This window comes from Nematostella vectensis, chromosome 10 (genome assembly GCF_932526225.1).
Source record: "Nematostella vectensis chromosome 10, jaNemVect1.1, whole genome shotgun sequence".
Taxonomy (NCBI): domain Eukaryota; kingdom Metazoa; phylum Cnidaria; class Anthozoa; order Actiniaria; family Edwardsiidae; genus Nematostella; species Nematostella vectensis.
The window spans coordinates 13,267,695-13,292,669 of NC_064043.1; the positions used below are offsets into that span (position 1 = coordinate 13,267,695).

Below are 24,975 nucleotides of genomic sequence, written 5' to 3' on the forward strand. Positions count from 1 at the left end.
CATTCCATAGATCGCGGCAGAACTCGTCGACCTTGGTTACCCGCGGGTCTGTGTGTACTAAGTGTATTATGTCATGCATTCCATAGATCGCGGCAGAGCTCGTCGACCTTGGTTACCCGCGGGTCTGTGTGTTGGAGGAGAAAGGCATTGCCGTGCTGCGTTCGCAGGGCATTCTCACCGTTCCCACGTAACCCATCAATCAAGTTACTGATGTCATATCATGTTGGAATGCAGGCTATTGCAGTAGATATGGAATTTCAGTCAATCTAAAGGCCATGTTAGGCTAAGCTCAAACGTCGTATTATGCATATTGATGCAAATAAACCATGTGCATTGTTTTATCTTTAATTGCATGCACTTGCACTGAATACGACTCATGAAAAATATCTGCATAGATGACGAATAAAATTTGCAGGATGTAGAAACACGATACACAGGGCCATTTACTCGTAATGTTGCGAAAACTAGAAAATCTACTTTTCTTGCTACTTGCAACGCACCAAAAAAATTGCAAGTTGCAAAAAGGGATGCTAAACGCGTAATGTTCTCACAACTCGCAACACAAAACAGATTGCGTTGCAAGTTGCAGTAACAAATACCCCTTGTAACATGGTCTTAAAACGAACGGACACAATTCTCGAACCTGTTTGATCGAGACAAGCATAAATAATGTTTCCTATATACATTGGCCCGCCAAAGACAAAGTACGCACTTGCTTGGTTCACGAGATTTCAGTACTGTTATGTCAAAAGCCCCTCCAACATTGTAAATAAAGTGAGCAACTGAGAATAACTTGTACTTGTATTTTTATTAGGGTCTTTTAGGGGTACATAAATATATCTTTTGTCTATTATCATAACTGTTTAACTCTGTTAAAACATATTCTTGTAACACAATGTACTACGTGGTCCGCCTCCTACGTAATACAGCATGTGCGCCTGCTGGAACGTGTTTGCACATAAGAAACAACTCCAACAGGTCTTCTTTATCTGACTGGTTAACCATTCTTAACGGGCGGCAATTCTCGTTTCTCGTTTTGTAATCCTTAACAGAAGCAGACTGGTAACGTGTGGCTGCAGTGTGGGGTTAACTTGTACAATGTGAAATAGGTGACGTGTGGCTGCAGTTTTTGGTTTACTTTTACAATGTGAAAAAGGTGACATGTGGCTGCAGTGTGGGGTCTACTTGTACAATGTAAAACTGGTGACGTGGCTGCAGTGTGGGGTCTACAACTAGTCTACAACTAGTAGTAGAGATGGAAGGAAAAAAGGTTCTGAAATACACTAAGGGGAAAACAGGTGATACCGGTTGACATTATCTAAACATAAACTATCGTGGCGATATCCCTGATGATATTATATTGTAAAGATATGGGTAGCACTCTATAGATGAAAGTTCCTACATGCACTGCAAGTTACCAAGTTGTACCGTTGCACTAGTCTCGCTATCCATGATACAGTTAGTTCGTCCTTAATCCGTAGCTTGAAAGGTGATCTAGATCCGGGTGAGTTGGTGCAGGATGTGGGCAGGAAAGAAGTCCTCCACTTTCTGTATAAGCAAGCTGAAGGGTGCAGAGATCCAACCAAGGCTCTACAGCACAATTAAACGGCAATTATTTACATTATATATACAGTCGAAGCTCTCTAAGCGACCGCTCTCGTAAGCGACCAGCTCCGATACGACCACGATCACGAATCACCGATTGAATTGTCAAACAAACTCTGTAATTCTAAGCTCTCGTAAGCGACCAACTTATCGGTGCGACCAGCTCCGTTAACGACCACAATTTAAACCACCAACTGAGATTTTATTTTATTTTTAAGCTCTCGTAAGCGACCACAATGATCTTTGGCTTTACATAAACATCATATCCATTGCATACTGAAATCACATATAAAGCGTAGTAGGGCAACCATGTGGGCAATCAGTAGGCAACCATTAAAGAATTTCATAATTACAATTTTCTTAACTTCAATTTCAACCATGGGATTGACATTTCTTTTTCTCCAGAAAATTTATAAATGCAAGGAATCTCTAGTCCATTACCAGCTCCACGATTTATCATTTTTCCAGTTACAATAGCCATCCACTTGTTTGTTGCACGCTTTAGAAATCGGTTAACAAAAGACGCCATGCGATCGTCGTAGACACAGAAGATATTCTCATGACGAAAACGTTAAGTCGTCGATATAAACGAGCATAACGAGCTACTTTGCGTAGAATTAATTGCTATTAAATAAAACAACTCACTCACGATAAGTCAAATACCTAATTTAAAAATCAAGCAATAAACCAAAATATTACAGCGTTGTTATTATCACGATAACTTTTAGATTCCAGCATTTTAATTAAGCTCCCGTAAGCGACCAACACCTACTGTTTAAGTTTTTGACGCCCAGTGGTCGCTTATGAGAGCAAGCTCTCGTAAGAGACCAGCTCCGTTAACGACTTTTCAGTTCCCAAGGTGTTCGCTTACGAGAGCTTCAACTGTATAACACTTGAATCACTCTCTTTTTGGATTATTTCTACATCATGTCTGGACGTGGCAAAGGAAAAACTAAAGGCACAAAGTCCAAGACACGCTCGGATTTCGAAGTCGATTTAACTGACGTAGGGGCGGCAAATGCTGGCGTTAATAACAACAACGATGAAACTTCCATACTGGTCGAAAATGACGGCCCACTAAAATGCAACATGGAATGCATCAAGACCGAAGTTTACGGCATTAAAGTACGGCTTGAGGGAATAAAGAACCTGCTAATCTCTCAAATCCGAATGAAAGCCTACGGGAAGAAAACGAGGTCATTAAGGCAAAGCTAGTGAGTCTAGAACGTGGACCTGGATCGAAAGATATTCAAAATTCCAGCCAAGATAACGAGACACCGAACCCTTCTTCGATTCCTACAAGGTCAACCACACAAATGACTACTCGGCCCAACAACTCCAAACAGACCCCCCTGGCATCTAGCGACTCGCAGCCGGGGCAGCCAAAAAGTCGGGGTTACATCAGCTTTAGGAACGAGGATTCGGTTAGACCGGTCATTATAATTGGTGACTCAATGGTAAAAAATATAATGGGCAACAAACTATTCCAGAAGAAAGTTCTGAAATTCACTTTTCCCGGTAAAACGGCAGACGATATCGAGACCCAGCTCCCACAATACAACTAAATTTGAGCCCAGCCATATCATCATACATGCAGGCACAAATAACCTACCGGTGGACCCACCAGAGTGCTGTGCCGCTAAAGTTATCATTTTGACCAGATCACTGCGAGCGAAATTTCCCATCTCGAAAGTTGTCGTCTCGTGTTTGACCTACAGGTCTGGCAGAGGTATCACACAAACTCGAAAGTGTAAATGAGAAGCTTTATTCATCTGCCAATGAAGAGGGCTATCGCTTTCTGAGTAATCGAAGCATTGGCCAAATATCCACAAATGCGAAAAAAAAAAAATACTACAAAAAACATTTGGAAAGCCCCCTACCCCCTTTTATGGTGTTGAGTGAAACAGTAATCATCGTGTGTTTTTGTGGTGTTGAGGGGGTCACATTTAACCTTGTAGGTTTGTGGTACGTACCGTCTTGGCAAGGTGTGCCATAGGCTCCGGAAACTGATGGGTGAGGAGAGCAAGAAGAGCGGTGAAAGAGCACAGGCCGGCAGTGAACAGGATGAAAAATGGAAGTTCTTTCTTTGGGTACACGGACAACTGATGGTGGACTGGAAGGAGTTCCCTGTCAGCGTTCTCGGTGCATCCTGGGTAAGGATGGAAGAGGTGGCCTTTTTCCAACGGGTATGGCACAAGTCGGAACGCTATAAATAAAATCCCATGATTAAAGGAACCTGGAGTAATGAAAGCATAGTTTGGTTATATGGGAGAAAAGATTAAATTGTGTGTAGGTTGGAGAATAGCTAAGTGATCAAGACGGCAAATAGTAGAAAAGTAGAGTTCTGTGGGAGTGAGAAGCTCCAGGTGTGATCGGGCATGGAAGTGGAGCGTGGTGGAGAACCTGGGTTATCTGCGTACGAATGACAAAGGAGTAGTGTGTGGTTGAGAGAAGCATACTTACTGCCTTCCCAAGTGCAGTGCAGTAGATTGATAGCTCCCTCCACCTGCTTCCAGTGCGGAAGGTGATAGAATGCGTAAGCAACTGCCTCACTGTCACCCCGCTTAAGGATGTGTTCCGGAGGAAGAATCAAGCTCTTCTGCTCAAGAAGATACTATAAAAGAACAACTTATTAACCTGGTTTTTACGTCTTTTCAAAGCATACAAATCTTTTAAATGTATTTTGAACTGGAGATAGAAGCAGTCTTTATGTTCTGAAATAAACGCACCTTCGGTACATGAGGATTGAATTCCACTGCTCTATGTATAGCTTCTACGGCAGCCATCTCCGCGGGGCTTAGCCCTCGCTTTGCTGCTACCTCTGGGGAAAATCTGATGTGGAAAAAAATAGTGGATTAGAACCTTTTTGCATGGATGATGCAAGTTCACAGACATTTAAGGTAGGAATCGAGAATCCAAAACTAATACTAGAAAGTAAAAAAAAATTTAAGAAATCAGGAGAAAACAATGTTTAGAAAAAGGAGGATATGGCTCAAATATATCGCCAGTCAAACATGAATATTTGCCAAATTTTTATTGTCTAAAACAAGGTGATTTTTTATGGTACATTTTCATATTATTTGTTAAATGCCCCATATAGTCCAGTCAATGTTTAACCTAAAAGAAATTGCAACACAAATGACACAGTACAACACAGTAGCTTGTCCTTAATAACTTCCCAAAAGTTCTCCAAAGTTCTCTTTGGGGAACATCTCGAAATTCAACAATAAACAATTTCTTTTGTCAGCAATGTTGTCTTCTATTGTTATTCATGGTCCACTAACCCTCCGCAAACGCACTCTCGACGAGAGCAGTGCACTCATGAATAACAAAAGAATCCAAGATGGCCGACGAAAGAAATTGTTTATTGTCAAATTTCGAGATGTTCCTCCCAGAAAGAACTCCAAAGAACTTTTGGGATGTTGTTTAGAATGTCTTTTCTTATCATTTAACAAAACAATTGTTTGTGTTTCAATTACTATTAGTTTCGGCTATAAATTTTCTTAGATTGGCTGGACTAATACGTTTTGGGTCTCTAACTCAACTATTGTTGGCCAAAGAACACTAAATAAGTATGAGTAGCTATTGATAATAATACGAGTACATACTTATCACAGACTGCTCTTGCTTTCAGTAGAGCTGCCGTGTAACAAATAGTTGCAGACTTCGGCAGTGTTATGTCTGAAAGGTAAATATGATTTGTCAGTGGGTACAGATGGTATCACGCTAAATAACTGCTGCATGCCTACCATCATATTTAGCGAGGACTTGCTGTACTTCCGAATAAGCCTGGACCTCAAGCAGAGCCTCTATCAGATTCTCATGTATGTTAAGCACGCTCATTAGCGGAAACTCTTTCATGAGCTGAAATAACATGAATATGACAATCCATGAGACAGTGTAGAAGGCAGTTAACCTAAGCTGTGTAGTTTCTAGTTTTGTTTACTTGGCCCTCTTCCGAGTCAAGGAAGGAATACTCAGTGATAAGTGCTTCACTGTCCGGCAATGCTTTTTTTACAGCTATTAAATGAGGCATACATTCAATACTCGATTATTTCCAGTAGCGGATCTAGGGGGAGGGTTTAACCCCCCCCCCCCCCCCACACACACACACACACACTTGGGCTGCCAGAAAGCCATATGTAACAAAAAAAATACCCCCTCCCCCCTTTGACACTGTGCCAAAACCCCCCTTTGGCAAAAAGCTCTATCCGCCCCTGATTTTTTTTTTAGAATAAAACTTATTGGCTTTGAACATAAGCCACACGTTCACATTACCAGGATATGTCAAGGACAGGGTGTGAAGGGTACACACACGTGTTACCAGGATAAACCAAGTATAGGGTGTATAGGACGCACGTACGTGTCCGGCTACGATATGCTTAGGGAAGGGTATGTAACGCCCACACACTCGTGTCACCTGGATATGCCGAGGGCAGGGTGTGTAGGGTGTAAATACATGTCACCGTGATATGGCGAGAAAAGGGGGAGTTGGCATGGATGGCAACGTACACAACAACAGGATATGGCACTGTCATGTATAAGGGGCAGAAGCATTGGTTAAAAAAAGAAGGGCGAGATCTATTCTTGTTTATCACATTTTTCGCAGAAAAATCATCTGTACCACTGTATTGAAAAATTCTGCATTTTTTTTCTTATTTTTTTTTCTTTTAAAAAATGCCCCTTCAACCCATCATATAATTATTTCAACAGCTTACATCTCTCATCATCTTGATTGCTTCTTTGGTACGACCAAGCTTTCTGGCACACATAGCCAGACGTCGCCGGATGTAGACACACACATTAGTGTTCTTTCCTTCAAAGAAGAAAACACAATACCACATCAACATGGAAAATAAAGACCAGCAGAGACAGACGAACTACAGGGGATAATAAGTGATAGATCACTAAAAAGTGGTTGCATAAGGTTCTAATGACTTTTCCATAGATTAGAATGGTTGGTGTTTTCGTCTTTTCATCTTTTTTATAGTGAGCCCCAAGAGTTGTTACTCAGTCTTTTTCAGCTAGAAGCCTGTCAACCAAATTTGCTAATATACTTTTGTTTCTCAGGTGTAGTCCAATAATTGTTAAAGTATTTTCTTCATAAAGAGATTGTTTAATCTTGTTAAGCTCTGGCAGGCTTACTGCCCTGGCCCCCCTTCATTAAACAAGTTCTCAAAAGATTTCTGTAAACTATTTTGAAAGCTTATATAAACCTAGATATCTGTTAAAATAAACCAGCATCTATTCCATTTCTTGGCAAAATCGTCACCAAATGACTTTCTGGCCTCTTGATAGAGGTATAACATACATCAAAAATAATAATTGATGAGAAATCTCTTATATTTCGGTTGGGATGTTGGTGATACTGACTGTGTATTGTATCTTCTTTGCCATCACCATTAGTAGAAGCCCCATTGCGTATCAAGTCATCACTTGTCTTGAGGGCTTGTTTAAGGTACCACTCCGCCTGAAAAACAAATATAGAATCCTGAACAGAGGTGTGTATTCAGTGGTGAATGTGAAATAGAGATGTATACGTAAGTACTGCCTTTTGGCTCTGGCACCTGATACAACTCAAGCATTAATAATCTTGAAAAACATTTATCAAGGTAAACAAGTCAAATTTCATTTATTTAATATCTTTTAATCAAAGAGTGCTTTTATGTCACAGCTCTTACCTCTGTAATAGTTTGTGCTTTCTCTTCTGCAAGAAGTATCAAAGCTGTTGGAGAACTGGAAAAACAATGTTTATATTAGTCCAAAAACCCCTAACATTGCACCCACAGAAACTAATGACACCCTTTGAATGTATTTGTTTAAGTTTTTAGCATTCATTCTATCTTAGCAGGCTAGTGTTCAATGCTTACGTTGGGTCACACTCGTAGGCTCTGCAAGCTGCATTAATACGCTTTTCCTGGTCCCGTTCACGCCAGGCAGTCAACATAACTGGTGAAAGCAACCCGTTATTAGAGTGGGATAGTAAAATGGGGAGCGGGAAAATAAAATACTGGTGAATCAAGGAAATCTCTATCTGTAAGGACATACTTGTATCTGCTGAATTTGAGCTAGTCTCATCGGCATCACAGGTGAAAAATGTCTGTGGAGATCAAAAAGAAGGTTTATAAAAAAGGATAATTTATTATTGCATTAATTCAATACATGCCTTACTGTGTACAATATCATATACTGTATGTCAATCAGGGCTGGAGAGGGCTATTATTGAAAACCCTTTAGTGAAACCGTATTAAAATAATTAAATTATGGACAGCAACCTTTGGCAGAGAAAACTGGAAAAATTAATAACATTAGGACCATCTTTTAGTAGTTTTCTAGGGGAGCACTAGCTAGCGCCCAATTTTTTCAAGCATAATTTGGTTTTGAAAAATTTAAACATTGAATTATGTCTTAGCAAGTAAAAATACACAGGTACATAATAGTCTGCTTGTCAGATCTTTCTAGTTGCAAATTGATGCAACTAGTAAAATAAGGATCTGTTTTCTCCTTATTTGCCCAAAGAATTATGTGTTGAAAAGCCTTTCACAACAGCTAAAGGAACATCATGGACAACACAGCATCAGCTTGTTTGCTTATTACCTGGTGGTCCTGAGCTGACAGGTTCATGTCATAGTATGTGAGAGGTTCTCGTCCAGTCACCCACAGGTATCTACAATAGACGATATCCCACAGATAAAAAATTAACAATACCCAATGTTCCAAAGATAAAAATATCTACAGTACAATAGATAATATCCCATACATAAAAATATCTACAATAAACGATATCCCACAGATAGTATGATGCTTTTGACCAAGTGATGATGACTAATGCCTTTATCCTAAGTGGTTATGTATGATGCTTTTAGACCAAGTAATTATGAATGATGCTTTGGACCAAGTGATAATGTATGATGTCTTTACCCAAGCTATGATGTATTTTGCTTTTACTCAATTAGTATGATGGTATGGACTAAGCATGATGTATAATGCCTATGTCCAAGAGATGATATATAATGCTTATGTCCAAGAGATGATGCATAATGCTTATGTCCAAGAGATGATGTATAATGTTTATGTCCAAGAGATGATATATAATGCTTATGTCCAAGAGATGATGTATAATGCTTATGTCCAAGAGATGATATATAATGCTTATGTCTAAGAGATGATATATAATGCTTATGTCCAAGAGATGATGTATAATGCCTATGTCCAAGAGATGATGTATACTGCTTATATCCAAGAGATGATGTATAATGCTTATGTCCAAGAGATGATGTATAATGCTTATGTCCAAGAGATGATGCATAATGCTTATGTCCAGGAGATGATATATAATGCTTATGTCCAAGAGATGATATATAATGCTTATGTCCAAGAGATGATGCATAATGCTTATGTCCAAGAGATGATGTATAATGCTTATGTCCAGGAGATGATGTATAATGCTTATGTCCAGGAGATGATGTATAATGCTTATGTCCAAGAGATGATATATAATGCTTATGTCCAGGAGATGATGTATAATGCTTATGTCCAAGAAATGATGTATAATGCTTATGTCCAAAGGGTGATGTATAATGCTTATGTCCAAGAGATGATGCATAATGCTTATGTCCAAAGGGTGATGTATAATGCTTATGTCCAAGAGATGATGTATAATGCTTATGTCCAAGAGATGATGCATAATGCTTATGTCCAAAGGGTGATGTATAATGCTTATGTCCAAAGGGTGATGTATAATGCTTATGTCCAAGAGATGATGTATAATGCTTATGTCCAAAGGGTGATGTATAATGCTTATGTCCAAGAGATGATGCATAATGCTTATGTCCAAGAGATGATGTATAATGCTTATGTCCAAGAGATGATATATAATGCTTATGTCCAAGAGATGATGTATAATGCTTATGTCCAAGAGATGATATATAATGCTTATGTCCAAGAGATGATATATAATGCTTATGTCCAGGAGATGATATATAATGCTTATGTCCAGGAGATGATGTATAATGCTTATGTCCAAGAAATGATGTATAATGCTTATGTCCAAAGGGTGATGTATAATGCTTATGTCCAAGAGATGATGCATAATGCTTATGTCCAAGAGATGATGTATAATGCTTATGTCCAAGAGATGATATATAATGCTTATGTCCAAGAGATGATGCATAATGCTTATGTCCAAGAGATGATGTATAATGCTTATGTCCAAGAGATGATATATAATGCTTATGTCCAAGAGATGATGTATAATGCTTATGTCCAAGAGATGATGCATAATGCTTATGTCCAAGAGATGATGTATAATGCTTATGTCCAAGAGATGATATATAATGCTTATGTCCAAGAGATGATGTATAATGCTTATGTCCAAGAGATGATGTATAATGCTTATGTCCAAGAGATGATATATAATGCTTATGTCCAAGAGATGATATATAATGCTTATGTCCAGGAGATGATATATAATGCTTATGTCCAAAGGGTGATGTATAATGCTTATGTCCAAGAGATGATATATAATGCTTATGTCCAAGAGATGATGTATAATGCTTATGTCCAAGAGATGATATATAATGCTTATGTCTAAGAGATGATATATAATGCTTATGTCCAAGAGATGATGTATAATGCCTATGTCCAAGAGATGATGTATACTGCTTATATCCAAGAGATGATGTATAATGCTTATGTCCAAGAGATGATGTATAATGCTTATGTCCAAGAGATGATGTATAATGCTTATGTCCAAGAGATGATGTATAATGCTTATGTCCAAGAGATGATGTATAATGCTTATGTCCAAGAGATGATGCATAATGCTTATGTCCAAGAGATGATATATAATGCTTATGTCCAGGAGATGATATATAATGCTTATGTCCAAGAGATGATGTATAATGCCTATGTCCAAGAGATGATGTATACTGCTTATATCCAAGAGATGATGTATAATGCTTATGTCCAAGAGATGATGCATAATGCTTATGTCCAAAGGGTGATGTATAATGCTTATGTCCAAGAGATGATATATAATGCTTATGTCCAAGAGATGATGCATAATGCTTATGTCCAAGAGATGATGTATAATGCTTATGTCCAAGAGATGATATATAATGCTTATGTCCAAGAGATGATGTATAATGCTTATGTCCAAGAGATGATATATAATGCTTATGTCCAAGAGATGATATATAATGCTTATGTCCAGGAGATGATATATAATGCTTATGTCCAGGAGATGATGTATAATGCTTATGTCCAAGAAATGATGTATAATGCTTATGTCCAAAGGGTGATGTATAATGCTTATGTCCAAGAGATGATGCATAATGCTTATGTCCAAGAGATGATGTATAATGCTTATGTCCAAGAGATGATATATAATGCTTATGTCCAAGAGATGATGTATAATGCTTATGTCCAAGAGATGATGTATAATGCTTATGTCCAAGAGATGATATATAATGCTTATGTCCAAGAGATGATATATAATGCTTATGTCCAGGAGATGATATATAATGCTTATGTCCAAAGGGTGATGTATAATGCTTATGTCCAAGAGATGATATATAATGCTTATGTCCAAGAGATGATATATAATGCTTATGTCCAAGAGATGATGTATAATGCTTATGTCCAAGAGATGATGTATAATGCTTATGTCCAAGAGATGATATATAATGCTTATGTCCAAGAGATGATATATAATGCTTATGTCCAAGAGATGATATATAATGCTTATGTCCAAAGGGTGATGTATAATGCTTATGTCCAAGAGATGATACATAATGCTTATGTCCAAGAGATGATGTATAATGCTTATGTCCAAGAGATGATATATAATGCTTATGTCTAAGAGATGATATATAATGCTTATGTCCAAGAGATGATGTATAATGCCTATGTCCAAGAGATGATGTATACTGCTTATATCCAAGAGATGATGTATAATGCTTATGTCCAAGAGATGATGTATAATGCTTATGTCCAAGAGATGATGTATAATGCTTATGTCCAAGAGATGATGTATAATGCTTATGTCCAAGAGATGATGTATAATGCTTATGTCCAAGAGATGATGCATAATGCTTATGTCCAAGAGATGATATATAATGCTTATGTCCAGGAGATGATATATAATGCTTATGTCCAAGAGATGATGTATAATGCCTATGTCCAAGAGATGATGTATACTGCTTATATCCAAGAGATGATGTATAATGCTTATGTCCAAGAGATGATGCATAATGCTTATGTCCAAGAGATGATATATAATGCTTATGTCCAAGAGATGATGTATAATGCTTATGTCCAAGAGATGATATATAATGCTTATGTCCAGGAGATGATATATAATGCTTATGTCCAAAGGGTGATGTATAATGCTTATGTCCAAGAGATGATGTATAATGCTTATGTCCAAGAGATGATGTATAATGCTTATGTCCAAGAGATGATGCATAATGCTTATGTCCAAGAGATGATATATAATGCTTATGTCCAGGAGATGATATATAATGCTTATGTCCAGGAGATGATGTATAATGCTTATGTCCAAGAGATGATGTATAATGCTTATGTCCAAGAGATGATGTATAATGCTTATGTCCAGGAGATGATACATAATGCTTATGTCCAAAGGGTGATGTATAATGCTTATGTCCAAGAGATGATGTATAATGCTTATGTCCAAGAGATGATGTATAATGCTTATGTCCAGGAGATGGTACATAATGCTTATGTCCAAGAGATGATGTATAATGCTTATGTCCAGGAGATGATACATAATGCTTATGTCCAAAGGGTGATGTATAATGCTTATGTCCAGGAGATGATGTATAATGCTTATGTCCAAAGGGTGATGTATAATGCTTATGTCCAAGAGATGATATATAATGCTTATGTCCAAGAGATGATGTATAATGCTTATGTCCAAAGGGTGATGTATAATGCTTATGTCCAAAGGGTGATGTATAATGCTTATGTCCAGGAGATGATATATAATGCTTATGTCCAAAGGGTGATGTATAATGCTTATGTCCAGGAGATGATGTATAATGCTTATGTCCAGGAGATGATATATAATGCTTATGTCCAAGAGATGATGTATAATGCTTATGTCCAAGAGATGATGTATAATGCTTATGTCCAAGAGATGATGTATAATGCTTATGTCCAAAGGGTGATGTATAATGCTTATGTCCAAGAGATGATATATAATGCTTATGTCCAAGAGATGATGTATAATGCTTATGTCCAAAGGGTGATGTATAATGCTTATGTCCAAAGGGTGATGTATAATGCTTATGTCCAGGAGATGATATATAATGCTTATGTCCAAAGGGTGATGTATAATGCTTATGTCCAGGAGATGATGTATAATGCTTATGTCCAGGAGATGATATATAATGCTTATGTCCAAGAGATGATGTATAATGCTTATGTCCAAGAGATGATGTATAATGCTTATGTCCAAGAGATGATGTATAATGCTTATGTCCAAAGGGTGATGTATAATGCTTATGTCCAGGAGATGATATATAATGCTTATGTCCAAAGGGTGATGTATAATGCTTATGTCCAGGAGATGATGTATAATGCTTATGTCCAGGAGATGATATATAATGCTTATGTCCAAGAGATGATGTATAATGCTTATGTCCAAGAGATGATGCATAATGCTTATGTCCAAGAGATGATATATAATGCTTATGTCCAAGAGATGATGTATAATGCTTATGTCCAAGAGATGATATATAATGCTTATGTCCAGGAGATGATATATAATGCTTATGTCCAAAGGGTGATGTATAATGCTTATGTCCAAGAGATGATGTATAATGCTTATGTCCAAGAGATGATGTATAATGCTTATGTCCAAGAGATGATGCATAATGCTTATGTCCAAGAGATGGTATATAATGCTTATGTCCAGGAGATGATATATAATGCTTATGTCCAGGAGATGATGTATAATGCTTATGTCCAAGAGATGATGTATAATGCTTATGTCCAAGAGATGATGTATAATGCTTATGTCCAGGAGATGATACATAATGCTTATGTCCAAAGGGTGATGTATAATGCTTATGTCCAAGAGATGATGTATAATGCTTATGTCCAAGAGATGATGTATAATGCTTATGTCCAGGAGATGGTACATAATGCTTATGTCCAAGAGATGATGTATAATGCTTATGTCCAGGAGATGATACATAATGCTTATGTCCAAAGGGTGATGTATAATGCTTATGTCCAGGAGATGATGTATAATGCTTATGTCCAAAGGGTGATGTATAATGCTTATGTCCAAGAGATGATATATAATGCTTATGTCCAAGAGATGATGTATAATGCTTATGTCCAAAGGGTGATGTATAATGCTTATGTCCAAAGGGTGATGTATAATGCTTATGTCCAGGAGATGATATATAATGCTTATGTCCAAAGGGTGATGTATAATGCTTATGTCCAGGAGATGATGTATAATGCTTATGTCCAGGAGATGATATATAATGCTTATGTCCAAGAGATGATGTATAATGCTTATGTCCAAGAGATGATGTATAATGCTTATGTCCAAGAGATGATGTATAATGCTTATGTCCAAAGGGTGATGTATAATGCTTATGTCCAAGAGATGATATATAATGCTTATGTCCAAGAGATGATGTATAATGCTTATGTCCAAAGGGTGATGTATAATGCTTATGTCCAAAGGGTGATGTATAATGCTTATGTCCAGGAGATGATATATAATGCTTATGTCCAAAGGGTGATGTATAATGCTTATGTCCAGGAGATGATGTATAATGCTTATGTCCAGGAGATGATATATAATGCTTATGTCCAAGAGATGATGTATAATGCTTATGTCCAAGAGATGATGTATAATGCTTATGTCCAAGAGATGATGTATAATGCTTATGTCCAAAGGGTGATGTATAATGCTTATGTCCAGGAGATGATATATAATGCTTATGTCCAAAGGGTGATGTATAATGCTTATGTCCAGGAGATGATGTATAATGCTTATGTCCAGGAGATGATATATAATGCTTATGTCCAAGAGATGATGTATAATGCTTATGTCCAAGAGATGATGTATAATGCTTATGTCCAAGAGATGATGTATAATGCTTATGTCCAAGAGATGATATATAATGCTTATGTCCAAAGGGTGATGTAAATGCCATGGATAAAGTAGCCTGCTTGTAGGCTTGCCCTCAGGAACCACGCGGCTTATAATACAAGATGGCGCCTGATCACTGAACAGAGGGGGTTTTCCGCGATAATAACACCGAGTACCGCCTGCAAGCAGGATATGGATAAAGTGATTGTGTATGCTTTGGTCTAAGCAAGGGTATAGTATGATGATTCTGAGCCAGCCATGATTGATGGTAAAATTTAAGTAAGACAAATCCCCAAAAGTGTCATCAGTTACCTGCTATATTCAGCACCGCGAAACAGATTCATGGGGTTTCTCCAGACTTTGCATTCTGAGCAATATATAGCAAACAACATAGCATCAAGTATAAATAAAAAATAATAAAATGATAAACATCTAATAAAAAAAAGTAAAAAATCTAATTAAAAAAATTATTGCTAGCACAGGGCCGTAGCAGGGGTGGGGCACTGGGGGCGTGTGCCCCCCCCAATATTTTCAAACATTATAAGGAAATGACCAGTAGGGGTGTGACTGTCCCCTTTGATATGTTTTTAATGTTTCTGTATTGTGCTCCCTCCCCCCCATGTTTCTAGGCCTACTACGGCACTGTAGCAAATTAATGTATTTGCTTTTACCACAAACTTTAAGTATTAAGTGGGGGTAGGGATAGCATAAGTTTATTAAAGCAATGGTCTTACAGTGTAACATAGTGTAGTCATAATAAAAGTTATAAAATGTGAGGTTGAACTCATCTGCTTATTAAAAAATTAAATTGACCAAATAATATGATAAAAATACCAATAACATGATTAAAAAGCCTTTTGGGTGGTATGATAAAGTATTCTGATGCAATTTTCTGTTCATACTTGAAAACTATTTCTCATTGGCAGTAATACAACATCTTATTCTGCTAAATGTTTATGCATAACTATTACACTTAGCTAACAGATGAAGAGAGCTATGTGGAGACATAATGACATCAAACTGTAAAGCCTACGTAAAGCCTTATTCTTCATAGCAAAAATTTCAAAAGCCTAAAGGTACCTGCAACATTCTGTGATGAATTTGGCGCCGTGTTGTCTCCACCCCCAATAAGTGGTCCAAGATGAGCTAATGATATGTGCTCGATGAATGAGGTGCCGTACTTCCTGAAATACCACCACTCAAAGATCTAATAAAATAAATATACATGTACATTCATTAGGATGTTAGCGACATACAATCGCATACACAGCAGTGTGGCATGTATCACTGTGTTACCCTTCATGAGAAAACATACACTAAAAATTTAAAATCAGGAATAGAATTCAACTTGCACAGAAATATTCTCTTGTGAATGAAAGTTATTAGAAGGTTTGTATCATTCTAAAATATCACACACAGAAAATCATAGCATTCATATATCTTAAATATGTAAGGTGAACGTAAACATGGGCAAGTTACAGATGAGAAAATTACATATTAACACATTTTCCTCTGGATCTCACACTAAAAAAACACATTTTGGACAAGTCTTGGGCATTATTGTGATATACCAATCTTACTGATTTTTTCAGTTCCCTAGAAAAAGTGTTTCAGCCTATGAGCTTGAAAAATGCGTTGAATGGCGTGATTTCAGTTTAATTTTTGCAATAATAATAATAATAATAATAATAATAATAATAATAATAATAATAATAATAATAATAATAATAATAATAATAATAATAATAATAATAATAATAATAATAATAATAATAAGCCAGGAAGTAAGCCAAATAAAAACAAATATGTGAAACCAGGAGATTATCATAGAATTAGAAGATTTTCACTCTTAATCCTGAAGACTTAGTAAAAAGGCTAAAATACAGAGGACTGGAAAATCAATGTCCTGGCTTGAGATACAGTAAACACCTGCTTATTTTTAAGATCAGGATTAATTGGTTCTTAAATTTTTCTTCTCATAGTATATTTTATAGGTTTCACATATTTCCAGAAATTTGATAATCAATTGACATTTGATTGAAATTTCAAATAAGAACATATTTTTCCCCACCAGGATGATAAGGTTCTTATAAAAAGGGATCCTATAATTTCCAATTTTAGTCTGAAGGTCCTGAATTTTTAGGTTCTTTTACACTGGTATTTACTGTATTTGGTCTCATGTCTAGCCTGTTTAAACCTTCCAACACCACCTACCAGGATTATACCAGATATGAAGGATGACGTCCCAGTCAAAGCAACATAGAACTTGGGGGTTAGAGTGTTCAGAAACAGGATAACTGGAGAAACAAAATATGTAGATTTCAGCATAAACACATTAACTGAAGAGTTATCCTGTCAAGAATTCTAAACCATTGCCTATTGATAATGGTTGTATATCCTGCAGTATTATGCCCCAACTAAATTTCACCTGCATTGGAGCACAGCTGGTGATAAAATAGACTATTACCTTCTATGTCATTCATTGGAGTTTACTTAGAGGGAAATGGGGGTTTATTTCAGAAAAATCAAAATATATTAAAAAGAAAGAATAAACATTCGGTTTCATTTACAAAATACAATGCTTGAAATAATTATAACAAGAGATCCTAACGAAAATAGTTTAATTTTTTATTAATTATTTCTACGACATGGATAGGGTAGCCATTTGCTAGTCAGAATGAGAAACAAAAAATCAAATAGATTATAGATTAAAAAAAACAAGCCGTAGAGAGCTAAAACCACATACAAAGCTATCACAATGATAACGACAAAATGCGGAAAAATTATAACTTATAAGTGAGCTTCCATCGTTGATCTCTAACTTTCCCATACAAATTTGTTGTTGAGCTTTTAATATTTATTTTACCCGAGAGGAAGTCATTTTTACTCACCCAAATTCATGTTTTCTTTTAGTCGCAAAGGGGCGCGGAGAATATATAGCAGGAATATCACTAGAAGAAACCAGAAACCCCACAGGTACGTCCAAGACCAGCCAACCCACTGTTTCACCTTTGAGAATAAACGAGAAAATACATTTGTATTCTCAGGCGCCATTTTAGAATAAGGGACTGTTTGACGCATGTGTGTTATTCTGCGCCGCTGGTTGAAATACCGCGTACTCATTTAACTTCGCGAATCACGGAAATGGCCGCGAAACAGCGCATTTTGATAACTGGTGCCTCTGGTTTGCTTGGGCGAGCCTTGATGAACGAATTCACTCAATATAGTGCATGGGAAGTGCTTGGCCTTGCATACAGTCGTGTGCACGGGAATCTCAAGAAAGCAAACTTGTTGGATTTTGACGAAATGAGTAAATTAGTGATCGACTTCAAACCGCACTTGTTGATTCACGCGGCTGCAGAAAGAAGACCGGATGTTGTAGAGAACGATCCTTCAGTAACAGAGAAACTTAATATCGGTACAACCCAGTTCTTGGCCAAGACTATCGAAAGTCTAAACTATGGTTTAAGTAAGCCAGAGCATTTCATGGTTTATATTAGTACGGATTACGTTTTTGATGGCAACGCTGCACCATATAAGCCAAATGATGCCCCAAATCCACTAAATAAATACGGGGAAAGTAAACTTGAAGGGGAGAAGGCGGTACAGAAGGAACATAAGAATGGTATCATCCTCAGAGTACCTGTGCTGTATGGAGACGTGGAATCATTAGATGAGAGCGCTGTCACGGGTAATGAAATAGAAAGGGCCAAGTATAGATCCTTGAGTGTTCAGTAAATGAAATACGTCTTTGTGTAATTTATGGCAGTCCGAGTTGAGTATACATTTTAGTGCATTGCAAAAAAAAAAAAACTAGTGTGAGGCCGTGCTGTAGAGTGCTTTATATTTACCTGATGCAACCAGGCCCGTACCCAGGATTTTTCGTTCGCACCCCCTGCAACCCCGCTGGGTATGGGCCTGGCAGGTAGCATATCAATAAGCAATAATGAAGGGAGTACTTATATCTATGTTGTTGCTTTATTATGTTGCTATTATCCTCAAGGATTGTCAGAGTTTCAAAATTTGAAACAAAATAAGATCCCTCAGACCCCCCCCCCATTATGTATTTGACTCCCCCCACCCACCATCACCACCAAGAGAGGTAAGTTAGTGGCCCATTTCAAAATTAATACATTCTATTTGAGTTACCTATAAATGTGTGCATGTCAAGCACATTTTATAACATGTATAATGTTTTGTCTGACATGTGTGTACAAAGCTCACAAGTATCTACTTGTTTGTAACAGTTTTATTGAAGGTGCTCAAGCAGAAAGAAGAAACTGTAATTGATGACTACCTGATCCGCTATCCCACCCTTGTGGATGATGTTGCTGGTATCTGTCATTCTCTTTGTGAAGAAAAGCTCAAGAATGGTTCATCCTTAAGTGGCATTTTCCATTGGAGTGGCAATCAAGCTATGACCAAATTCCAAATGATATGTCTGATGGCAGAACTGTTCAAGCTTCCCATGTCACACGTGAAGGGAAATAAGAATGCCCCTTCTGGTCCTACAAGAAGGCCATTTAATACTGCACTGCATTGCGGAAAGATGGAAGATTTGCTAGGGGAAAAAGTTAGTTTGTTCCAAACTCCATTAAGGGAAGGACTCAAAAGGTACTTGGTAAAACACATTTAGATAATGAGATATATTATTTGCATAGGGAGGGAACATGGGGGGAGGGGTGGAATTACCTGTATGGAGATACTACTTGGACCAAACTTCCCTCAGTCCTAGAATTTAAGTTTTGTCTTGAGACAACGTGCTCCCCTCCAATACACGTTTTAGGCCAGCTCCACCTCTCCTAATTATAAGGTTGTAAAGCCAAAGGTGTTAATTGAATTTGTTGTAATGATAATATAGCTTAATAAGTTCTATTGCAGTTATAAACTTAATTCCAAAATAGGTGTAACATATTATAATATACTGTGAGGCTGGTATCTTTCAGTTACAAAGTATTGAAAACAATCAGTCCTTGTTTGTAATGGCCAATGCTGCGTAAAATCACTTGATTGTGAATTAAGTGGTAGATAGGTGTAATAAGTTGACTTGAAGGCTTTTTATTCACCTATTTTATTAACACAGTACAAAACATGGCGGACTACACGAGGAACTCAATCCGGGTGCGCATGTGCGAAAGATATGCTAATTAACCGGAAGTAAAACTACAACATCCCCTTCTCTAAGCTGAAAAGCTGAAAAATTACATGAGTACAAATGTGACTGGTAGTGTCCAATTAGGGGTGTAAAAAAACAACAAAGAACTTTGCAGTACTAATAATAACATAGTTCAATATCTAATGTTTGTGTAGCAAATGCTACAAGTCCAGTCTGTCTGGGGGCTTCACTGTCCGTGTTGATCTGCGTAATGGTGGACCACTTTGGGTAGGTGTGGACTTCGCAGGGGTACCAGGTGTAGACGTCCTTGGCTCTGTTGGGGGTTGGTTGCCGTTAGGTGCTGGTTCTGCTACAGGCTCATAGTCATCAGTAGCTGAGGTATTATTCAAGCTTAGTTTTTCACCTGTGGGACGAATGTGTCTGCGGTTTCTGGTGAGAGTACTGCCATTGGCCATGTCCACAATGTGCGAGCGTGGGGTTGGCGCAGCGGCTCGAACTATTCCTGGCTCCCATTTGGAGTTGAGGGGGTTGAAGACTCTGACAGCGTCCTGAGGGTAGACAGGCTGTAGACACTTGGAAGTCCTGTCGTAATATGATTTCTGTCGGTCTTGTCTGGCTTGCAGCTTGACATTGGCATCATAGTCAGGTTTGTTCAGTAGTGCATGCCTGGAAGTAGCTGGCAGGTTAGACTGATATATTCTGGAATTTAGCAACTCTGCTGGTGATGGCAGGGTGTGACCCAAAGGGGTTGTTCTCAGGCACAGCATGGCTAGATGTGGGTCTTGCCCTGATTCCTTGCACTTTTGAAGGAGATCCTTGACAGTTTGCACATTTCTCTCTATGAAGCCATTAGCCTCCTTGTAGTATGGGCTTGTAGTTGTATGAATAAATCCATAGGTGCTGCTGAAAACCTTGAATAGAGCAGACGTAAACTGGGTGTCATGTCCTGTGACAAGTTTGTCTGGTATGCCATGTTCCTCAAATATTCCTTTGAGGTGAGCGATGACAGTAGATGATTGGATGTTAGTTAGCTTGCGCACAATTGGGAACTTACTGTAGTAATCAGAGAGTAGTAAGTATGGTGAACCGTTCCAGGAGAACAAGTCAGATGCTAGGGTGTGCCAGGGCCTTGGTGGAACATCATGAGGCATTAGCGGTTCTTTAGTGTTCATGGACTGATTATGCTGACAGGGAGCACAACTCTTGACCATGTTGTCGATGTCGGCATTGATGTTCGCCCAAAAGACTGATCCCTTGGCTCTGAGCTTGCATTTTTCCGCACCCTGGTGTGCATAGTGTAGCTGCTGTAGAACATCTGGTTGCAGGGTCTTTGGAATTACAATTCGGGTACCCTTCAGGACCAATCCATCGGTGACAGTAAGTTCGTCACGATAGTTCCAGTATGGGTGTAGTAACTCCGGGCATTCAGCTCTTTTGTTTGGCCAACCTTGGGCGATGACGGCACGAAGTGAGTGAAGTGTTGTGTCCTTCCTCGTCTCCTCTTGGATCTGCGTTATCCTAGTAGGGCTAGCATTGAGGTGCAAGTGTAGCTCATGTATAGAGACATCAAGTCCAGCGATAGTGTCACCGGGACTTGGGTTAAGTCGTGAGAGGGCGTCGGCCAGGGGTATGTCCTTCCCTGGGACATATCGAATGTCGATGTCGTATTTCTGTATCCGCAGCATCATCCTGGCAATGCGGGGTGGCGCGCTGGCCAGATGCTTTTTGAATATTGCCTCCAGTGGCTTGTGGTCCGTGTGGACCTGGACGTGGCGTCCATAAGCGTAGTAGTGGAATTTCTCGAGACCATGGACGACTGCAAGCATTTCCCTTTCTATGTTGGAGTACCTCCTCTCGGTTTCAGTGAGTAGCTTACTTCTGTACTCCACAGGGCCTTTATCTTGGATGAGTGTCGCGCCGAGGCCACGTTGAGATGCATCCACCTGGATTACGACAGGCTTGGTGCTGTCGAAATACTGCAGCGAGGCTGGCGATGTGATGAGTTTCTTGATGTCATCTACAGCTTTCTGGTGTTCTGGGCACCACTGGAATTGACTACTTTTCCTTGTCAAGTCCCAGAGGACCGCTGCTGTTGAAGCGAGGTTGGGTATGAAACGGCTAAGGTATTGCGTCATACCTAGGAAGACTTGGAGATCTGTGAGGCTCGTTGAAGGATCCATGTTGTTGATGGCTTCAACCTTAGCAGGGTCAAGTTTCAGACCATCTGCACTTAGGGTGTGTCCGAAGAAGACAAGTTCCTTGCTGGCAATTTTGCATTTGTCAGCATTGAATTTCAGACCAGTTTCACGGGCACGCTCCATTACTGCTTTCAGGTTATTGTCATGCTCCTTACGGTTGCGTCCGTAAACAACTATGTCGTCTGTGATGCCTGTCACCCCAGGTAAGTCACCAAAGGTTTCGTCGACCTTCTTTTGGAAGATGTCCTGAGCACAAATCAGACCAAAGGGTAGTCGTAGGAATCTGAATCTTCCATGGGGAGAGTTGAATGTTGTATAGAGTGAGCTTTCCTGGTCAAGCTTTATGTTCCAATAACCGCTGCGGGCGTCAACTATGGAGAAGTACTCGGATCCACTTAGCTTTGATAAGACTTCATCAAGAGTGGGTGTACGATGATGTGGACGTTTGATGGCGCAGTTGAGGTCCTTTGGATCAAGGCAGAGTCGTATGGAGCCATTCCGCTTTGTGGAACAGACTAGCGAGTTGACCCAGTCAGTGGGTTCATCAACCTTGGTGATGATTCCTTGCTGTACGAGGGATTCCAACTCCTTGCGCAGAGGCTCCTGAAGTGCTTCAGGGACTCGTCGTGGCGGGTGAACCACAGCGGGTACTGTAGGGTCAAGTGTGATATGGAACTCTCCGTTGAAGCATCCGATGCCTTCGAAGCAGTCAGCATACTGTCTTAGTAGAGCTGCCTTTGCCTCAGGGTCATCCTTGGGTACTTGAGCTGGTCGTATTTCGGCTGGCTCAGCCTGGTCTTTGCTTAGACTGTGGTTAAGGGTTACAAGCTTCATTGCAGTACATGTGGGTAGTCCTAGGATTGTAGGTCCTGTCGTGTTTACAACATGAAATTCATGAGGGCTGGACTGACCGTTATGTAGTAAAGTGAGGTTGCAGGTACCGTAGTGTTGTACTTCATGGCCTCCATATGCTGTTATCCTTGTGTCTGATGGGGCTAAGCTGAGGGGCTTGCCGTCTATGTCGCAGAGTGACTCTGGATAGATGTGCTTGTAGTTGCTTAATGGGGTTTGTATTTGTTTATTTTCACGTGAGTGTGTCTTGGGATGTGAAGAAGGGCTTTTGTGGGTTGTTGCGTGTACAGGTATAGTGTTTGTGCCTCTAATATCTTGTAACTGAGCCGAAGTGGCTTCCTCAGTCCTGGCTATGTCTATTGCCTTAGCGAGCGTTAGAGTTTTGTCTAACTCGAGGAGTTTAGCCTGGACACGTGGGCGGCGAGACCCGAAAATTAGAGCGTCAATAATGTGTTCGTCTACATTATCATACCTGCATTCGCTGGCTAGCAATCTTACTTTCTTTATAAATGAATCCACTGGTTCATCGTCCTTTTGCTTCAGAGTGCGTAGTTTAAATCGTGCTAAGCGAAAATTGCTCTTGGGGGCGACGTATTCTTCAAACTTCTCCCAGTAAGTTGACAGCTTTTTCTTCTCGTCTGAGGTTAGCGACCACGTAGAAACTAATTCAATTCCTTCTTCTCCCGTCCATATCAACAGATAACTGACCTTTTCTTTCTCCGATTTGGACTTAAGCGGGCCAGAAAAGTACAATTCGACGGTTGCCTTGAACTTTTTTAGCGCTTGTTGAAGATCGGTTGCATTCCAGTCCATACGAGGACTAGTGAGTCCAGTGAGTTCGGCCATTTTCCTTGTGTAAACTTGCTAGATTTCTCGTAAAATACCGACCTGGTATGTTTGAGAGTGATTTTCCTTCAGTTTGCTTCTGACACCATGTAATAAGTTGACTTGAAGGCTTTTTATTCACCTATTTTATTAACACAGTACAAAACATGGCGGACTACACGAGGAACTCAATCCGGGTGCGCATGTGCGAAAGATATGCTAATTAACCGGAAGTAAAACTACAACAATAGGGTTGTCGGTTGATCCAAGGCATCAAGACCATGTTTTTTCATGAATTTGATATTGTGCCAACAAAGTTTCATACCTTCACAGAGGAATTATGGATGCGTTCTGCTATTAGAGCATGGAGTATGTTCAAGAGGGTCGTCTAAAAGCAATGATCTTAATCTAGAGTCCTTTACATACATGTATTTCTGAAATATATCGACTTCTAATGAAAGTTACTGTACCCATTTGATGTCGGTACGGCTAGTTGGAATGGGATTTTTCTATTATGGACAAGTTCCTGGCTACCAAAAAAACGCGACGATACTCGACCAGTATTTCTGTATTTTTAGTTTGCCCCTACTCTGACAAGAATTTGTTAAAGTCTCCCCCCATCTTTCTGTTTGGCCTCTGCATTTTTACGACCATTTTATTACGACTACGCATAGAAACTGTATTTTATCTGTATTTTATTATTGTTGGAAAAATGTAAAAATAAACACACTATCCATTAAAATTTTGTTGCGATAATTTTCTTTCAAAGTTTTAAACTTTGCTGTCATTTTAAATAGTTTCACACGATATTAGGTAACTGTAATTTAATCTATATACAAAAAATACTGTGTTGGTTTGAGAAAAATACAAACTACATAGGTTTCCCTACAGGTCTGTTTCGTGGTTGCCCACTCATCAGGGGATCCCCTGATGAGTGGGCAACCACGAAACAGACCTGTAGGGAAACCTATGTAGTTTGTATTTTTCTCAAACCAACACTATACACCGCTCTACTTTCAAGTATTGAGCACTTTCTATGAAAGCCTTCAACCATCATTTTACAAAAAATACTGTATATATAAAGCTAGTCTATAAACAGGAAGTATAGAATCGTCTCTTCACCTTGAGCAAGAAGGGCGCACCAAGATGGAAAATCCCGGTACCTTGATGTTCCATCATTAACTTTTACCTGGAGTATCGGTACCTCCATTGTCTGTGGCTTTTTGTGTCACTATATTGAA

At 38.9% G+C, this 24,975-nt stretch overlaps 3 protein-coding genes across 4 annotated transcripts in view; 2 read left to right on the forward strand and 1 right to left on the reverse strand.

Annotated features, from left to right (window-relative positions):
• LOC5512484 (TBC domain-containing protein kinase-like protein) overlaps positions 1-789 on the forward strand; it is a 21,110-nt gene extending 20,321 nt beyond the window's left edge. The window contains exon 29 of one of the 2 annotated variants that reach the window (XM_048733747.1): positions 11-136. In XM_048733747.1, coding sequence (XP_048589704.1) covers positions 11-61 — 51 coding nt within the window. In that variant the 3' untranslated portion in view covers positions 62-136. Of the gene's footprint in view, positions 1-10 lie in introns of both variants that reach the window. The other variant, XM_048733746.1, reaches the window with a different exon arrangement.
• On the reverse strand, positions 790-17,839 carry LOC5512483 (protein ST7 homolog). The gene is made up of 16 exons (XM_048733751.1): positions 17,635-17,839; positions 16,958-17,040; positions 15,824-15,950; positions 15,056-15,110; positions 8,203-8,272; positions 7,654-7,705; positions 7,476-7,554; positions 7,287-7,341; positions 6,979-7,075; positions 6,324-6,421; positions 5,355-5,469; positions 5,214-5,286; positions 4,335-4,437; positions 4,069-4,219; positions 3,579-3,811; positions 790-1,590 (listed from the first exon to the last, which is right to left on the reverse strand). Exons 1-16 carry the CDS (start codon positions 17,822-17,824, stop codon positions 1,495-1,497), a joined length of 1,677 nt encoding a protein of 558 aa, XP_048589708.1. The 5' UTR covers positions 17,825-17,839; the 3' UTR covers positions 790-1,494.
• Positions 17,840-17,847: 8 nt separating this feature from the next.
• Positions 17,848-24,476, forward strand: LOC116618362 (methionine adenosyltransferase 2 subunit beta). Its single transcript, XM_032381920.2, has 2 exons — positions 17,848-18,434; positions 18,991-24,476. Exons 1-2 carry the CDS (start codon positions 17,888-17,890, stop codon positions 19,377-19,379), a joined length of 936 nt encoding a protein of 311 aa, XP_032237811.1. The 5' UTR covers positions 17,848-17,887; the 3' UTR covers positions 19,380-24,476.
• Positions 24,477-24,975: the final 499 nt, after the last annotated feature.

Coding starts and splice junctions, on each gene's coding strand:
- LOC5512483 (XM_048733751.1), bottom strand. CDS start 17,824: ATGCGTCAAACAGTCCCTTATTCTAAAATGGCGCCTGAGAATACAAAT. Junction 8,273..15,055: donor CGCGGTGCTGAATATAGCAG/GTAACTGATGAC, acceptor CGTCTATTGTAG/ATACCTGTGGGTGACTGGAC. Junction 3,812..4,068: donor GCACTGCACTTGGGAAGGCA/GTAAGTATGCTT, acceptor TTTTATTTATAG/CGTTCCGACTTGTGCCATAC.
- LOC116618362 (XM_032381920.2), top strand. CDS start 17,888: ATGGCCGCGAAACAGCGCATTTTGATAACTGGTGCCTCTGGTTTGCTT. Junction 18,435..18,990: donor AGATGAGAGCGCTGTCACGG/GTAATGAAATAG, acceptor TGTTTGTAACAG/TTTTATTGAAGGTGCTCAAG.